Genomic DNA, 18,983 nt, shown 5'->3' with positions numbered 1-18,983 from the left:
TATGATGGGTTTGGGCCGCAAAAGTTCTCTTATTCTATATACAAAACACTTGTAATAATTGGCTAAGGGAAGTTCATGGTCGGTGGCTCCATATTCGTCCTTGAACCCGAAATGTGCAAATGTTATCTCGTGTCCAAGAAGGCATTCAAAAGGATGCCTTATTACCGGAAGCGATGGCTGGGCATGCGCCCTAGAATTCTAATACCCATAAAGGGTGCACCTGCGCACTTCTCCGACATAACCAGTTCTCTTCACAGGCGAGGCTCTGCCTGGCCCGGATTATCACGTACTTTTTTCCTTCCTGCTGTCAGCAAAGTTTCCACGACTCTTCTACTTTTCACATATCGTAAGTAACAACTTTAATTGATCACTGAACGCTCGATAAGCCGAGACTCATCCTGGTCATTCTCACCCTTCTCCGATTATTGACAAAACACTCTGCGTTGTTTTCACTCATTGTAAGAATCCTCGATGTTCTATCTGAAAATCCACTAATTCGTTAGAAAATAATACTCGCTTCATTTCTTGTCATCTCTTCATTAAATGTGTCTTGTTTCTTAGTTACTTTTGTTATAATATAATAAATAAAAACAAGTAAATCAACGGATGGTTGGTGGTGTCTTGACGTGGCAAAGAAGTATTAATTTGTAGTCAAAATCAATTAAAATGAAAATTTCTTAGTACCTTGAGGCGAACAAAAGCCAGGACTTGGGAGAATAGATACATGAGTTCATACTGAAAGAAAAATTAAAAACTTTCTTTCATCGTCAAAATATTGCAAATTTATAAACCTTAATATTTATTTACCAACATTGACTATAACACTACCGATAAATTTATAAATGTTTCGATAGACTACTTGGAACTAAACTGCATCTTTTACTAACCTGATCTATCAGTACTTGGCACAAACTTAAATTGGATTTGTTTATTTCGTTGAATTAATAAACTAAAATTTATGGTAATCCGTTAGTATTTAATATTCGATGTTATAGCATAAGGAAACATTTCTGAATTGATATATATATATATATATATAGTTTTATGGCTTGCTCGTATTTATTTTAATTGATTTTGATAGAGATCTTCGTGTATCCTGATACCAATTTCGTTTTATGTTCAAGTCGGTTAATTACTAATTGGTTTAATGCGATTTGTGCGATAGAAATCCACGGTTAATAAAGATATTATGGAATTGTATTTAATCGAGGGCCGAAATTGTTTCGATATTCAGCGAGTATAGATGCAGAAAACCCGGTCAGCTTATTATAAAATAAATTTGCCGATAAATTGTTGATAAAATCTATGAGGGTGCTGGTAAACTCGAAAGCTCGTTTGCAGGTAGAACCATGTACAAAACAGTGCGGAAGGGTGATGCTAGCCTGCAGTACACCATTCTGCCCCAGACAGATCAATTTTCCTCGCTTGGATATCCGCACACATCGGGGAAATTAAGCTCAAAATGCGTCAAGTACTCGATGGGAAGTTTGATGGTTCTGATTATTCTTGCTTGCGTGGCAACGCCATTTTTGATGAATCAGAACGATCATAACCTTTTCGCCAGTACAATGTTGGCCATGGGAAGAATTGGGCACAGTGCGGTTGCTAGGAATTCCTCCAGGAGCGAGGATATTGCGGCCGGTAGGAGCAGGAATAGGCCGACTGGCAGCGAGTCAATGACCGACGCTACCAGGCGGAACGACCTTGAAGAGACTACGTTGATATCGTTAAACATTTTAAGAGCGGAGGCTCCTGAAAAGATCATTGACGTCACGTCGGAAGGTAATAGCTATAATAGAGAAGACGCTTATCAGTTTATATAGGACTAAGAAGCGCTTGAACCTGAGCGATCGAAGCACTGGTTTCAGATTTATCATCAACTTTAATGGACACCACATCGGTGACCTTGGAAGAGTTAACGAGCAGAAGAACGGATTTCGTGGATTCGACCAACCCTTCGTCGCAGATCGTAGCATCGTCAAGCTCCAAGCTGTTCAGTAGCTCGGAGCAAGAGACCACGAGGATCCCATCAGGTTTATCCAGAAAAGCAAAAATGCCGCGGGTCACCTTGAAATTGAGGGAGAACGAAACGATTCCGCAAATGTATATGAAGGCAGGCATTGCATCCTATAAGAAAGGAAACATCACGACGAGTGTTCTTGCACACGGGCTCAGCCTGGAGGGACTGATCTTCAAAACACCAGAAGGCACGATAAAACCCTGGCCACAAAAATGGTTCTTTACCGACCCCACGTCCGATTTTCAATGGAAAGTAAGTAAGCAGCAGCAGCAACAGCATTTCAGGTATCTCCATTGGAGTCCTCCTCAATATTCTCGACGGATTATTCTTTGATAAATCGACGCCATTCGGTATAAATATTGATCGTTCTGCAGCAAAGGGTGAGAAACTTTGAAACTGAGACTGCCGTCCGATCGATAGGCAAAGTTTGCTCGTGAATCTAAAAGCAGATGTACCAATTGCCTTGGGCATTTATTCCTCCCTGAATTTCTACGCCACGACTACTCGGACAATATTTTTCCATCCTCTTCTTCTTGCTTCTCTTTTTTCCAATTTTCAACTTTTCATTTGCTGCCTCCAGCCATGCGAAATCCCCAAAACATTTGCTTCGGATCGTCTCTATTTTAATCGTGTTGGAATGTCAAGAATAAATCCGATTTCATAAATAGTAACCGTGTCCGTTTCAACGTCTCTTTTTTCTACTGAGATATTTAAAGTATCCTTGTATACCTTAATTTAGAATTTTTTAACAGCGTTGGAAGAGATATATTTTCCGGAAATCTTTTTATCCTCTCAACTCTGGTATAACAAAAATAATTTAGTTAAACATATTTGAGTAGACGAGCTGCTCGATTGCAGATGCGTAGTCGTTAAATTATTTACTTTATCACGTCTTCGTGGAACATACTGTGCATTGGTAAACTATTAATAGTTAAAATGTCTTCGAAATGATAGATGACGCTTGCGACCCAGATGGAGATATTTGAAACTTTGCATTTTCCCAAATAAATCAATAACGTTGACAAATGTCTGATATAATGTCGAGTTTAAACAATTTGGTGAATTTTTTAAAGGGGCCCACTCAGATGCCAATGACAATTTACATACTTTTGGCTGGGCTGGCAGCATTGGCAAGTATAAGTATGGTCCTGATGTTCTACGTGCAGAGAAAAGCTGCGAAAAGACAACGTCAGTGCATCGAGGAACCGGAAGTTGAATGCCAGGAGGAGGGGGAGGAAGACAAATCAACTTTGCTTGGAGTCGGAAGCGTTGAGACGGAGGAAAAGGAGTAGTCGCGTCCCAGGAAATTTTTAGTGCGTAAGATTTGCCTATTTTTTATGATTAACACACTTACAAAGAACAAAACGAGAACATATGTTCAGTAGTAACGCTTTGTCTTCCACGGGAAAATAACATTTTCGAGATTCCGATTGAATTTTAAAAGTATTACTTTTTTGCCATAAAATATTCTATGAGTTAGTTATTAATTGAATTGGTTACTCTGTTCTATAATATTTTACGTCTCCAAAGCTTTCTATGATGTAGTCTTTCATAAAACCCTGACGTATATTTCTTTGCTTAGAAAAATAAAATTCGTTTGGATCAATGGGTCTTTTGCTATTGAAAGATGACGAGAGAGAGAGAGAGAGAGAGAGAGAGAGAGAGAGAGAGAGAGAGAGAGACTATTCGCGAAACGCAAAAAACACAAGACGCGCGCACGTCAGGAAAGAAATAAAATGATATAGGTAGCAGAGAAAGGAATATGTCATTGTATAAAAAATTTGTGGCATTTGATGCGTGTAAGTATAGTTTAAATTGAGAATCTTAGAGAGTGCGAGGATAAGAGGAAACGTAATTATTTCATACACACATATAGAGACACGCGCACAAATTTAAAATAAAAAACAATCGATTTCGAGGTAATTGCGTATTGTAATTCTAACAAAATGAATGAATTTTTGCCATTTTCCTTTTTGGTGGAAATGCGCAAATTAAACGTCGATTTTTGCCATCGATCGATTTAGCGATAATTGAGAGAGTCTCTCGCCTCTCGAACGGTTGGACGTTCGTTGAATATCCTTTCAATAAATACATTACTCGAGAGTTTCTTTTTTCAATCAAGCTGTAACTTTGTCGATAATTGGTAACATCTTTATACTCGATATACCTATACTTGTACATCGCGTTTTCTGGATGTGATTATAGCGTATTCAATAATGTAACGAAATTATCAAACTACGTCGTTGCTTTCGCTATAACTTTTCAAGTAAATAAGAGTATAACAAGACTAGATGATTTTCGTACCAAGTTATCCGTATGCCTTTAAACGTGGATTATGAATTCAGACGATACTTATATATATATACATATAAACTTATAGAAATGTGTTTGTAAATGGAATAATATAATTAAGAGATGTAAACAAGCGAAGTGGAACGCGCGCGATCGGCCAAAGAGTCTATTCTCCGAGAATCGACGAAGGCTCGAAATTGGTAAAGTAGTGCTATATTATCGAAGGAATTGACTAATTTTCGAAAATTTACAATTGACTAAATCTCGTGGAGATCAATTTAGGGATAACATTAGCGAGAGAAACGGCCTCTTTGACCGGATCGTTTATTTGTTAAAATTTCTACAATATTAACAATCCGTACTTATAACATAAACACTAAATCTATCAAATATCGCATATAGTGACCTCTGACGTTATAAAACATAAGAACTGCGCGCTTCGAAAAAGCTTTCCAAGGTACATTTTTTTACAAGGAGGAAAATTACACAAAAAAGATAGCGCGAGATGAATTCTGCCAGGAAGGGCAAAAGACACTCAAAGATTTCTTTCTTATAGTTCACAGTCGATGAAGAAATAGAAGAGAATAAGTAATCGATAGATTTTCTAATGAAATATCCAACGGGGTTATTTACATTTTCAATTGGAATTTTGCGCGGTTAGATATGTATATTTTTATTTGTCCCCTGACGCACAAGGGAATTAAACACATACAATTATATACCGTAAAATAGAAAAATGGAGTAGGCACGAATGGAAAGATAACGAACTAATATATTGAGAAGCTTTTGCTACTACGAAGCGCAAACTTTTTCATGTTAAGTACCTATATCCGTTACTCCGTTACGCAAAAAGGATAACGGTCTTTCCTCAGCTAGAAGATGTTTACAGTTTAAGTCTATCTATATTACAGTCTATCTTATAAATCTTGGTTATATTATTGTTGTTGTTGATGTTGTTGAACGTTGTTATTGCACCGAATTGGATCGAGAGCCCGCTCCGCTCATCCGTTGGGTTGGGAGCTCTCGCGAAAGGCTTAACTTTTCATTTCCTGCCCCGATCCTCGATGAGAGGCCGATAGACGGATCTCTCTCTGGTTTTCCATTGGTCCCATCGTCTCCATCGACACTCACACATACAGAGATATCATAAATTTCCGTACAAAAAGATGTTCGATGCATTTTTCTGAAAGAAAAAGCCGAAAAATAGGGAAGCTGGACATTGTAAACACCCTAGTGCTGTAGCTGGAAATAAAGACGGTTATAGTTTCTATTTTGAAGATTATATTTTTTTATCTTTATTAATTTTTAACTTTCACCTATACATAGAAAAGTATTATGTAAAAGGGTATATAAATATGAATATAAATATATATTATATATACAGGATATATAAATATATAAATAAATCTGATATATAAGCGCTGAGAAATGATAGTCGATTATATTGTATATATAGATAAACTTATTCAGTCGGGATTGTATAAGGCGAGAATGGCCAGTGATAATTCCTAGCTCAAATTTAGGTTTGACGCTCTGGTAATCAGGAACATATATTACTTTTCTTCCTCGAGGTAGACTATTGGATTCAGTAGCGAGTATTAAAAGCTTATTATTTTTTAGAAAAGAACGAAAGAAAAAATGCAGAAGAACAAGATATTGATTGCACGATAACAATTACGCGGCTCGTTGCGTCTGTTATATAGCTTAGATAGGAGACAACAAAATTCTGTACATATATTATTCTTACCTTTATTACAATTGTTATTATTATTATTAACATTACATTATCAGTATCAGCATTATCGATGTAACTATTAGTATTATTATTATTAATAAGATTTTATGGTACCAACGCATTGAGCACATCGGGCGATTGCTCTACGTTGATCGTATTATTGAATGAGTTCAATAAATTGTAAGTGAAATCGGAGATGGAATATAGCTCATGCCTAAATATGGCCTATAAGTGTATAAAAACTAAATAAAAAGTTTAGAAAAGTGATAACCCTCTGTTTTCTACTCTTCCTTCAAATCATTACTTAAAGAAAGCTTTAAGGAAAACGAATTTTCACACAAGAGTACTGCAGAGATCTTTCAAAAAAGAATTATCAAATGCAGGTATGTTTACCAGCTAGGGGCATCCTAATTAAGAGTGTGCAGTGGGTGGGAGGGGGGGGGGGGCTGAAATTCTTTTCTATAATAAAAATACATTCCGACTTAACATTATTATTGAATTACCGTTTCCGAAAAAAGGGCACACAAATTATTTTTAAAGTAAATTTATACAGTCGTCGATCGCAGTTGGTCGATAACGTTGTTAAGAAGGTTCTGGTTTCTCGTTGAAATGTTAGAAGGCGCGGCGTATCTTTTCTGGAAGCAGCTATAGTTCGAGTCGAAGTCGAGTCGAGTCGAGTCGAAGTCGAAGTCGAAGTCGAAGTCGAGGCTGAAATTGAAACGCGCACGTCACAGGGGCGCCAATCGCATCGCACTCGTCTCTATTTCCGTAGAGGTCGAGCGCGCGTGTGCCAGCCAGGCCAGCACGGTTTAGTTTACCGAGCGAAGACTTTAGTACGGCTTAGACTTCAGCCGGACTGGGTCTGGCCTACCTTGTCTCCGGTGAATGACACTGTAAGTACAACACGATGAAACGACGACAACGCGCTTCTTATCGTTCAATTAAAAGAACCATAGAAATACCGAGAGAAGCACCGACCTGGAGCAAGCGAGTGACGTCAAATAGTTGCTCCAATTTTTTCTCTCCTCACTCTCGATCTCGCTGTTTCTTTCCTCTTGGCCCATTTGAGCCTCGCTTCGATCCGCCGGCCCGGTCTTGGATGCCCGCTTTTCGTCGCATCCCCATTTGGCCTGCCTACCTCGATTCTTTATCAAGTAACTGCTCGAATGTTTACGGAGCTATAACTCACAGTGATATATAAACAACCAGGAGATTCTCTCGACTCGGCAATTATCGACGCGCCGCAATTTTCGCTACATTCTCAATTTTTCTTCGAATCTTATGCTATGAAATATCACGAATATTCGTTAACACGTCAAGTCGATGCTCCCATCATTCGGTACGCGTGTTTCGCCAAGACCTTGACAATACTTTAATTCAACTAATTATAACATTCTGTCAACTGGCACATTGGCTATTCTCATTTTCAGACTTTGGCAAAACAGTTACGTAAAATTATTTTTTGAAAAATCCAATGATTCTCCGTCTTGGAGAGCAAAGGTTAAGAGTCACGACCGTAGACGATTCAATCGGTGATTGTTATTTCTTTATAATATCAAAAATTCTTACAGTTTCACTGATTCTTTCTCGTCAATTGCACTCTTGACTTTTACGTAATACTCGCGATGTTCACGATAGTTAAGTTCTTCGATTTATCTAGTATTTCGTCAAATTTTGAGAAACGCGAGAGACAGACACGAATGTCGATCGTTCGTGAATAAATTTTGCCCGGTACACTTGCCGACTACAAATTCATCATGATCTGGAATCTGGTATTTTCTCTGCTCACGCAGATGTTTTCGCAAGCCTATATTCCATGAACAATTATTTCAAGGCGATTCTTGAAAGGATAAATTGTTTATAATGATTTGTTGTGGGGTATAACGTTCGATTGAATAAAGGTAATGTCGTTTCGTAAAAAGGGTATTATCGCATTGATGGATGCCAATTACCGCATGCTAGACGTATACGTTATTCCGTAAATAAGAATTATTTACATAACCTGTTCGGCCGTGCACATGTATGATTCCCTGTGGCATTTCTGCCGGCCAACCAAAAACCATGGCCTCCAGGATTCAGTGATTCCATCTGCAGCATGGCAAGGCAAGCGAGAAATGTGTCAAATGCACTTGCGGACTTTGCACTTTGCACCGTGCCGTAAGGGTCGCAAAAGCCATGCGGGGGCGCTACGCAAACACGCACGTGCTTCGACCAATCTGTACACGTCACACCTGTGCTTGCCTCTTGTAAATATTTTTTTGCCGATTCGAACACGCGTTTCAGAAAAGTCCAATCTCTAACTATTGCCCACTCGATCTCTTTGATTCGTTATTCTTCGATAATACTGATTTATCGCCGCTATTTAATTTTCGTCGCATTTCAAAGCCACTCTCGAAATGCCAACAACATTACTACTCTAATCTCAGATTATTCCTTACGATTCATAAACTGTTCTTTTTTTACACTTTTTATCTCGAATAACTGCAAGTTTTCATGTTTCCGACCTCAGTTGGAAAATCGATACGACTCTAAGGTGCTTTTACGAAATCATATATTACCGATAAGAGGTAAAAGACGTTTTTATCGTTTTTGCGAGGCTCGCGAGACCAGCGGAGGTTTCCAAGTTTCGCGGACTGTAAATTATGCGGCCGCGGCAGATGGCACTTGTACCAAAACGGTATTTCAACAACAGAGTACAACGAGGTGATAAAAGCACGTGCTGCTATAGCGATACGTAATCCCATATAAATGAGACTCATCACGCCTTCCGTTCGTATACATTCTCCTAATGCTCGAGGTTCCATTTGGCTCGAATCATTTGAATGAGCTATATCTTAAATTATGCTCAATTATATTTAAATTCATTTATCGATTCTAAGAATTATTCAAGTGAATAAAATTATCCACTGAGTTTCTTAGAGCTCGTTTTTCCAATTTGCAATTTCAAAGTTTATCAATGGTTCGCGATAAATTAGTGTTGCAGGAAAACCACATTGGATTCGAGACCGATCGATCGACTTGAGTCATTAAAAGCGTGCTTTTAATTAAAATGTTATTCGTAGGACAATTGTGCAAAGAGGAGGAAATGTGCAGCAGTTTAAAATTATCGTTCGGTACGGCAACGCCGGTGTTGCGCGAAACAATCGATAAATACGTGGTTTGCGTTGTGGTACACACATACACGTTCGAGACTCCCCTCCCCTATTTTAGATCTAGCTGTGATTAATGGCGCAAACCGGAAGCCCCTGATCTTCCAGATTGCTCATTGCGAAAAGCAAATGTCTAGGCGCGAGGATATTATTGGAGCTTCCAATAATTGATTTACTTAATTGCCATTGTTGCCTCACACAGGTATGTTAATTTAATTGATCCCTCGAATAACCGTTGGAAAAAGTGAGACAGATTAGAGCCTCTAGTTTAGATGCTAACATTTATCGCATTTTTATCATTTGATTTCAGCATGATTATTCAATCCAGAGACTCGTCGGAAGGCACCTTCGCGCTCAATATTTATCCAATTCATTCAATTATTTAATCGCGACTGCAGGCAGTGCCTTGAACTTATTCGTTGTACCGCTTCAAGTATATCGGGCTATGTGGTTAGGTGTCAAAAGTGATCGCGTAAATTTTTGCCATTCTTTTCAGCCGTAATTATTTCCCCATTCGCTTCATGTCATTGTTGACTTTATCAGGATTAGATCGTCCTGCCATAGTTTTCGCAACTGATGCGTAGAGCCAAATGCGAAAACATATTTGGTGCGAGCATCGCCTTATCAGGGACAAGTTTGTCTATATCGTCGAGAGAGCGCTATTATTTTTTAAGCTTTATTCTTACTAAAAGAATTGAAGGAAAGCAGCGCTGTTATATGATCCGATCAGGGGTTAATAGTTCGGGCGATTAGTGAGTATTTAGAAATATTTATTATTAAAACATTTTTCCTTACGTTATATACTTATCCGCGTCGAGTTACACTGCAAATAATAATCACTCGATGCACTTTGCTGTAAAGAGTGTATTGGAGAAAAAACGCTGTAAACTTAATTCGGATGAAGCAAGCAGAATTGCAATCTTATCAATTTTAAAACCCCTTTACGTATTACTTTGCCTATCGATGATTTTCACTCTTTAATAAGGTATTCCTGCTTCGAGTAATAATTTATAACTCATCTCTTTCTCTCATGGATGTAATTTTTCGTTGTCCGAAATTGAAGCAGTAGATTAGTGGAATAAAGCATCGATCATTCTATTAATGCATTGAAACGATTAAAAGCTTCAAGGAGAGAACAGTGAAGTTCTTGGTGTTTTTAGACGTTATAATATATTGATGAGCAAATTTACAGCACTGTTATTATTGCTTCTTATTTATTGGCTACTCCAGTCTTACGTTATTACGTCATCCGTTTAACAGGTTATATTAGTGTCATTGCTACTAAGAAAATGGTCATTGACCAATGCATCGATTTATTTTTAAGTTATCGTCATAATACATTTTCTTATCGCTTCTCTATTTTACATTTTTTCCTTTAAATTACGCTTTAACGCTAAATGGGTAATATTTTGTTCAAAGTAATAATTTTTACTGGAGAATAAAGAAGAGCAGGGCCGAGTATTGTGCAGTGTTTAATGACGGGGATAGTGAAAAATGAATGTATTTTGAGAAAGAGGTCATTGTTTCTCGGGAAAGTTTTCCTTGACTTGTAATACACACAGAGTCTCAACTAATAAAATTGCAAATCACCCGCAGTCTGCATGGAAGTTTAAAGTCTATCTAGTTGCGTAAGTTGCGGGATTCGCCAAATCAACAAATGAGAATGAAGCAAAAAGTATTATCAAAAGCAGTGAAAATTTAGTCAACATTTTTCCGCGTATATCTATCGATACGCGGAAATCGTAAGACCCCTGCGGTGCTATACCAAAACAAATTGTAATTCCTATCATATTATCGAATTCACACTGCTTAAGTTGATTTATGGTGAAATCACAATGACGAAATGTTTGATAATTTCGTACACGCACACCCCGTAAACATATTGGACGGTTGACTTGTAAGTTTCAGTGAGTAAACACTACGAATGTAAATGAAACAAATGTATAATTTTATTTACGGGTCAAGTGAAGAGTATATTTTGTCAATTATGAATTGTATATACAATAATTTATAATAGAGATTATATACACAGTTTGAGGAAAAGTGTAAAATTTAGCAAGAGGAAAAAGTGATTTTTATTCATAGCAATAATTGATATGTAAGTTTCATTATAGCTCTGATAAAAAGTATTGCGATATGACACGTAATATCAATTATTCAAGATTGTTGGTACCAAATCATTCGGCCCAGACACCACACATAGTGTAATCGGTAAAGGGGCTCGTTCAGACACCGCGATAATTTCGATAAGTTCAATTGCAAAGCATATTCATTAGACTACGCACAAGTCTTAATCATCAAAGAATTATAGATTCGTTTGGTTCAACGTTCATATAAACAATTCCTGTCATAAATCTAATGTAAAATCTACACTTTTGAACTTTGAAACAAGAACGAGTCATCAGAATCGCCTAATCGGTGTTAATCCTTTTCATTTATTCATTGAATTACAGAATATATTGCCACTCGTTTTATCGAAACGTTTCGTTAACAAATTTCAACGATAACGTTGAATCGATTAATTGTAAAAGAGGAGTCAGATGGTGAAGTAAGATATAAACGAGGACTTTTTCTTTACTAACGGAAATAATTGTTTGTATTTCAGGAATCGATTTGCAAGGGCATCAGTATCGGATCTTCGATAGTGATTTGCGAATTCTACTAGTATCGCAGTGTCACAATCTTTCCAAAGCAATCTGGCATAAGCACCGAAATAGATTACATGAAACGTACGTAGAGTACAACCAAGCATCGAGAAGAAAACCAACGAGAGGAATAATAATTGGAGGAAATTGAAATTGAGGACCAAGGATAACAATCGCAGATTATTCAACAGTTTTTTTCCTGCAGTTTGTCGAAGGTCGTTTAAAAGATGTATTTCACAAGAGCGAGCAAGGCTTTGACCAGGCACAGGTCTACATTGCAAATACGGAAAGTGGCTTCGAGAGCCTTTGGCACTGATGTGCAGTACAAGCCAATCAGGAAAGTTCTCGTAGCGAATCGAGGTAAGAATTCATTCTCCTTCTCTCTCACTCTATCTCATTGATACGCGTCATAATCTTTGAAAATACTAGATCAAGCTGTAGTATACCAACTATCTATACGTAACTCGGGTTTCCTCACTCACGGTCGTTTGGAAATTCATTCGGATTTTCATGACTCAACAGATCTTGCAACTTTTACAACCTACCGCAATGTCTTCTATTAACTATAATATGGACAAATCGCAATGGCCCACCATTTCCCACTTGTCGCTGAACCTCCAATTTCACTTTAACACTATCGGTTGTTTGACAAACTATCAGCAAAGTTTATCATTTTTCCAACGCATTTCAGTCTTCATTTATTATATAATATTATTTTCATAATTATTGAGCTAATACTGCATCATAACCTTGACCTCTTACAAAGACATCCGGTTTATTCGCACATGACACAGAATTCAGGGAATATAAGAATGACCTTTGGCTAAACCAATACCAAAGACCGTTCTACGAGAAGAAATCAGAAACCAGTTTGCAAGTACGAAACGATACGAATCGCGTGTGTGCAATTAAGCTTTGTATTTACAAGAATCATCATGGTTAACGCGATAATTATCAATGAATGTTTGAAACATTGTCGACTCAATTAACGATGCCACTAATGTTGAATGAATGACTCGTTTCTCTCAAATACAAAATATGTTTTTAAGGTACGAATTAAATTTTTAGGTGAAATCGCCATAAGAGTTTTTCGAGCATGTACGGAACTGGGCATCCGGTCGGTCGCTATATATTCCGAGCAGGATAAAATGCAGATGCACCGACAAAAAGCTGACGAGAGTTATATAGTAGGAAGAGGATTACCACCTGTTCAAGCGTATCTAAATATTCCTGAAATTATCAAAGTCGCCAAGGAGAACGACGTTGACGCCATTCATCCTGGCTATGGTTTTCTCTCGGAAAGATCTGAATTTGCCCAAGCCGTTATCGATTCTGGCATCAGGTTTATAGGTCCAAGTCCGAAAGTTGTTCAACAAATGGGAGACAAGGTAACCTTAGAGGAATAATTTAAATTTTGAAACTAGTAATGATGAGCTACAGCGTGCGAATTGTTGTTAACCAGGTGGCTGCCAGACAAGCTGCCATAGAGGCTGAAGTACCAATAGTGCCAGGAACCGATGGTCCTATAACAACCTCGGATGAAGCTGTGGAATTCTGTATGAAGCATGGCCTTCCAGTAATTTTCAAAGCTGCTTATGGAGGTGGAGGTCGAGGTAAGCTCGGAAAATCATAATTATATCGCTCCAATGATTCCTTTCGTGTTCTATGTATAAACGTTTGGTATTTTTTTTTTTTTTTTCGATAGGTATGAGAGTGGTGAAAAAGATGGAAGAGGTAAAAGAAATGTTCGAAAGAGCTTCATCGGAAGCTGCGGCTGCTTTCGGAAACGGAGCCATGTTTATTGAAAAATTCATCGAGAGGCCAAGGCACATCGAGGTTCAACTATTGGGTGATAAGGCCGGTAACGTAGTTCACTTGTACGAGCGTGATTGTTCCGTACAGCGACGTCATCAGAAGGTTCGTTTCCATAAAGATACGATCGAATCTCGAAAGTCCAATGTTGGCGTATATTTATCTGCAGGCTCATACGTTTCGTCTCATAGGTAGTTGAAATGGCACCTGCCCCCAAATTGGATCCCAAGGTTAGAAATAAAATGACTGATTACGCTGTGAAATTGGCTAGCCACGTCGGCTACTCGAATGCTGGAACCGTTGAATTCTTGGCAGACGAAAGTGGAAACTTTTACTTCATTGAAGTCAATGCCAGATTGCAGGTGGAGCACACTGTTACGGAGGAAATTACTGGGTAATGAAGAATTTTTTGGTATCCAGTGATTATAAATTTTAACGAATATTTCATCAAGTTTTGGTGTCTTGCAGAATTGATTTGGTTCAGTCTCAAATCCGTATTGCCGAGGGTATGACTTTGCCAGAGCTTGGTTTGACGCAAAAGAATATCATTCCACAAGGATTCGCTATCCAATGTCGTGTAACCACGGAAGATCCAGCGAAAAGTTTCCAGCCAGATTCCGGAAGAATCGAAGTCTTCCGTTCTGGAGAGGGTATGGGAATTCGGCTGGACGGTGCTTCCGCTTTTGCTGGTGCCATTATTTCTCCCTATTACGACTCTCTATTAGTTAAAGTAAATCTAATTTTTCCACGATATGACATTTATACGTTTGAAAAATACTTTTATCATAAGAATTGGTCTCAATTAGGTAATCGCTCATGCGGCCGACCTGCAATCGTCCTGCGCAAAAATGAATCGAGCCCTGAGAGAATTCCGTGTTCGCGGTGTCAAGACGAACATTCCATTTTTACTGAACGTCTTGGAGAATCAGAAATTTTTGAACGGAGCCGTCGACACGTATTTTATCGATGAGAATCCGCAGCTCTTCCAATTCCAGCAAAGCCAGAACAGAGCACAAAAGCTGTTGAGTTATTTGGGCACGGTTTTGGTGAACGGACCAAGCACCCCGTTGGCCACTATATTAAAACCAGCGGAAATACGACCGCATGTACCACAGATAGCTTTAGGTATTTGCAACTACTTTATTTCAACAATGTTAAAACCTATAGTTGACGATTTGTATTCTTCAGCGTGTTCAAATTGCTCCTCAGATTCTTTTCGTTTACTCAAGTTCAACAATTATTATTCCAAATTTCACCAGAATAATAATTTTTACGTATCGATGTTACTGTTTCTCTTTTGTTGTTTTATTTGCGTTTGGGTGTCAGCTAGCATGAAGTTTAATCGGAAAGTGATTCCTAATGTGTACCCTAATACCGAATTGGCATTTTTACTAATCAGGTCTGATAGCTGTGGGTGCACAACCTGTTTCTTTTTAGCGCTTACTTTGGGAAACGCTAGTTTGTTCTTTAGAAATATTTCTAAATTCTTTTTGGGACTTGCACTTTCTTACATGTCATTTTGCACAGTTTTGCACTATATGTACAATTTCATGCAGCGCCACTATGATGATATTGATTATAAATTTTATTTCCCTGTTGTAGAAAGCAAGACGATAGTCGCGAAAATTAAATGACACATCCCTCGGATTTTATTTTGAATCTTTGTTTATCGCATGCTTTTATTTTTTGTTTGCCAATTCTTTTAGACTTTGCTAGACTTGCAGCTGCCGAGGATCCCAGCGACTTGGATCTACCAGGTATGCCACATAGTTTAGTCGTGCTTTTTATTTTAATGACCATGCAATCCAAAGAGTCTCATGAATATATAATTCCAGAAAGGACTAATCGATATCAGAAACCGCATGTATTATACACATATATTTCCCATTATTTGTCTTGCTTCAGATTTTTGTAACTATAATTACACAATAACCACTCCCCAGTGGATACGTTGATTAGATTACAGTGAATGCATTCGTATCCCTTTGATACGAGGTACAGACGTTGTAGAATGATGAAAGATCAACGTGTCCAACAATTTAACCGATCATGGCATGCGCAGAAATCTTCTGAAAAAAGTTGAATTACAGAAATGTAAATTCACAGATCCCATGGAACCTCCGAGAGGACTGCGGCATATATTTAAAGAGTCAGGTCCAGAAGCTTTTGCAAAGGCAGTACGTCAACACAAAGGATTATTGTTGATGGACACAACATTCAGGGATGCTCATCAATCCCTCTTGGCCACTCGTATTCGTTCGCACGATCTCTTGCTAATTTCACCCTTCGTTGCCCATAAATTCAACTCGCTCTATTCCATGGAAAATTGGGGAGGAGCGACATTCGACGTAGCCTTGAGATTCCTTCACGAGTGCCCCTGGGAACGTCTGGAGGATATGCGCAAGGCTATACCCAATATTCCCTTCCAAATGTTGCTCCGTGGTGCTAACGCCGTGGGCTACACTAACTATCCAGACAACGTTGTCTTCAAGTTTTGTGAACTGGCTGTGCAAACCGGAATGGATATCTTCAGGGTCTTCGACTCGCTCAACTACTTGCCAAATCTCATATTGGGTAAGATTGCACAATACGTATCCGGAATCCTTACATACCCTACATTTATATTGTTTTGATTCATTTTACATGATTTTAGGTATGGATGCTGCTGGAAAGGCCGGTGGTATTGTTGAAGCAGCAATTTCGTACACTGGTGACGTCAGTGATCCGACTCGTACAAAGTACAACCTCAAGTATTACACAGATTTGGCAGATGAGTTGGTAAAAGCAGGAACCCACGTGTTGTGCATCAAGGATATGGCTGGCTTGTTGAAACCGAAAGCGGCTAGACTTTTGATAGACGCGATTCGTCAGAAACATCCAGATGTTCCGCTACACATTCACACCCACGACACTGCAGGTGCTGGTGTAGCGTCTATGCTTGCCTGTGCCGAAAGTGGAGCCGATGTCGTTGATGTCGCAGTGGACAGCATGTCTGGAATGACTAGCCAACCCTCCATGGGTGCCGTTGTAGCTTCCCTCGAAGGTATTCCACCTTGATGTGACGAAACAGACATTCTATCCCTTACTATGCTATTATCATTTCATCATGTTCAATTACAATAGAGAGCTATGTCTCAAAAGGACACATTTATCCTTCTAGGAACTGCCCATAGCACGAAGTTGAATCTCAGCGATGTCTCCGAATACTCAGCCTACTGGGAGCAAACCAGAACCTTGTACGCTCCGTTCGAGTGCACGATCACGATGAAATCTGGAAACGCGGATGTTTATCTGAACGAGATTCCCGGAGGACAATATACGAACTTGCAGTTCCAGGCTTATTCACTTGGACTAGGTGAATTCTTCGAAGACGTGAAGAAGGCTTACAGGGAAGCCAATACCCTCCTTGGGGATATCATCAAGGTCACGCCTAGTTCAAAAGTCGTCGGAGATCTCGCACAATTCATGGTACAGAATAAACTGACATCCGAGGACGTGTTCAACAAAGCTGAGGAGCTTTCCTTCCCCAAGTCCGTTGTTGAGTTCCTCCAAGGTGCTATCGGAGAACCTCACGGAGGATTTCCGGAACCATTTAGGTGAGCTGAAGTGTCTTGCTCGATAATTGTATACGAATAAGCGAATATTTCTAATATTCCATCATTTTGGTCCCTAGGTCCAAAGTTCTGAAGGATATGCCACGTGTGAAGGGAAGACCAGGCGAGAGTCTCGCACCACTCGATTTCACTTCACTAAAGGCTCAGTTGAAAGAATCTCACTCAAACGTAACCGATAAGGACGTGATGTCCGCAGCTCTTTATCCTCAAGTGACGAAAGATTTCCTGAATTTCAAGGATCAATTTGGTCCCGTGGATAAGCTGGAAACTAGAATATTCTTGACTGGTCCCAAGGTCGGTGAAGAATTCGAGGTTACTATTGAAAAGGGAAAGACGTTAGGCATCAAAACTCTAGCCGTAGCGGAAGATCTCACGATTAACGGAGAACGAGAAGTTTTCTTTGAAATGAACGGTCAGCTTAGGTCTGTCTTCATCAAGGACAAAGAAGCGGTTAAGGTGAGCTTGTCCTTTCAATAGACAATTGCTGTTGGCTGTATTGAATTCATAGAAAAATAGAAACTGATCGAATGATTTTGTGATTTTAGGAATTGCACATTCATCCTAAAGCTAACAAAGGTGATAAGAACCAAGTTGGAGCACCAATGCCAGGAACTGTAATCGATATCAGGGTAAAAGAGGGTGATACAGTAGAAAAAGGTGCAGCGCTGGTTGTTATATCGGCCATGAAGATGGAGATGGTAGTCCAAGCACCAAAGGCAGGAAAAATCAAGTCTCTTAACATCAGCCAGGGAATGAAAATCGAGGGAGACGATTTGTTAGCCACAATCGAGTAAATCACGATAATCTCTATTAACAAAAAATTTTTCTCCCAGTGATCAATTAATAAAAAAAAAAAAACAAACAAAAAAAAACAAACAGCTAAGGAGTCTCAGAAATTTGTGAATAATGATCATGTAACTATTTCATAACGTATGTTGAAGGCCTTCCTCAACCAAAGTGAAATGAATTTTCGAGAATTTTGTACAAAAGGAAAAGAAGAAAAACAGCGAGCATAATTTGATTTTACATAGAATAAGTTTATACTTACCTCGAATTTGATTTGCAGCAGCAATTATGCTAGTGCTTTACCTCATCACAGGTTATTCGTAGTATTTTTTACAGTGTTAGCCATACACGCCCATAACAAAGAGAATTTTGAGCGTCATTTTGTCAATTATCGTCGGGTGTACATCCAGAAAACAGATTCTGGTGTTTGTCAATTGAGGTTTAAACGAGCCTGCAACTAATTGCTTCTGTTAATCAAACTACCAGAATTAGTCATTAATAGATATTTAATACCAGAGATCGATGCAACCTAACAGAAATTGTTGTTTCAATTGTGGCCGGAGCAATCGATGCATTTATCAAGTTAAACAAATGTATATTTCAATGTTGCCATATAGTTTGTAAATATATATATATATAATTGCTATCGGTTCTTCGGCGGTGATGTGAATAATTTTAAAAGAGCGCGTATTAAATAATTTTGCAGTTTCTAAAATGTGCTAGCACTAAAGTAGAACCTGAAAATACGTTGTTTTAATTTGATTCCAATTTATTAATTGAATATCAGTGTTTTCATTGTTCAATTTACTTTAGCATTACCTGAAACAATGAAAATGTCGCTGATACATGTAAATATAGTTGCACATGTAAGAATGATATACATATAAGCAACAAATTTTTAATTATTGTTCTTAAGATTGTTTATGTGTA

General features: G+C 38.5%; 2 protein-coding genes across 4 annotated transcripts; both read left to right on the top strand.

Moving 5' to 3' along the window:
- Positions 1 to 21: 21 nt before the first annotated feature.
- Positions 22 to 6,310, top strand: LOC136773475 (uncharacterized). 2 transcript variants are annotated; one of them, XM_066727182.1, is made up of 4 exons: positions 22 to 346; positions 1,342 to 1,782; positions 1,869 to 2,272; positions 3,094 to 6,310. In XM_066727182.1, the coding sequence occupies exons 1-4, from the start codon at positions 76 to 78 to the stop codon at positions 3,310 to 3,312; spliced, it is 1,335 nt and encodes a 444-aa protein (XP_066583279.1). In that variant the 5' UTR covers positions 22 to 75; the 3' UTR covers positions 3,313 to 6,310. The 2 variants fall into 2 exon arrangements, with proteins under 2 accessions (XP_066583279.1, XP_066583278.1); XM_066727181.1 differs by having other exon boundaries at positions 1,857 to 2,272.
- A 482-nt stretch (positions 6,311 to 6,792) lies between these two features.
- Positions 6,793 to 18,262, top strand: PCB (Pyruvate carboxylase). Of its 2 annotated transcripts, XM_066727204.1 has the most exons (14): positions 6,793 to 6,940; positions 11,802 to 12,201; positions 12,910 to 13,229; positions 13,304 to 13,454; positions 13,547 to 13,758; positions 13,845 to 14,047; positions 14,122 to 14,383; positions 14,460 to 14,778; positions 15,360 to 15,410; positions 15,760 to 16,227; positions 16,307 to 16,696; positions 16,814 to 17,249; positions 17,327 to 17,723; positions 17,813 to 18,262. In XM_066727204.1, the coding sequence occupies exons 2-14, from the start codon at positions 12,069 to 12,071 to the stop codon at positions 18,059 to 18,061; spliced, it is 3,591 nt and encodes a 1,196-aa protein (XP_066583301.1). In that variant the 5' UTR covers positions 6,793 to 6,940; positions 11,802 to 12,068; the 3' UTR covers positions 18,062 to 18,262. The 2 variants fall into 2 exon arrangements, with proteins under 2 accessions (XP_066583301.1, XP_066583302.1); XM_066727205.1 differs by lacking the exon at positions 15,360 to 15,410.
- The last annotated feature ends 721 nt before the right edge of the window (positions 18,263 to 18,983 follow it).

Source organism: Prorops nasuta, unplaced genomic scaffold, assembly GCF_024137725.1.
Source record: "Prorops nasuta isolate Cenicafe-Biocafe unplaced genomic scaffold, Cenicafe_Pnas_1.2 PNAS00005, whole genome shotgun sequence".
Taxonomy (NCBI): Eukaryota; Metazoa; Arthropoda; class Insecta; order Hymenoptera; family Bethylidae; genus Prorops; species Prorops nasuta.
This window is presented reverse-complemented; position numbering and strand designations above follow the sequence as displayed.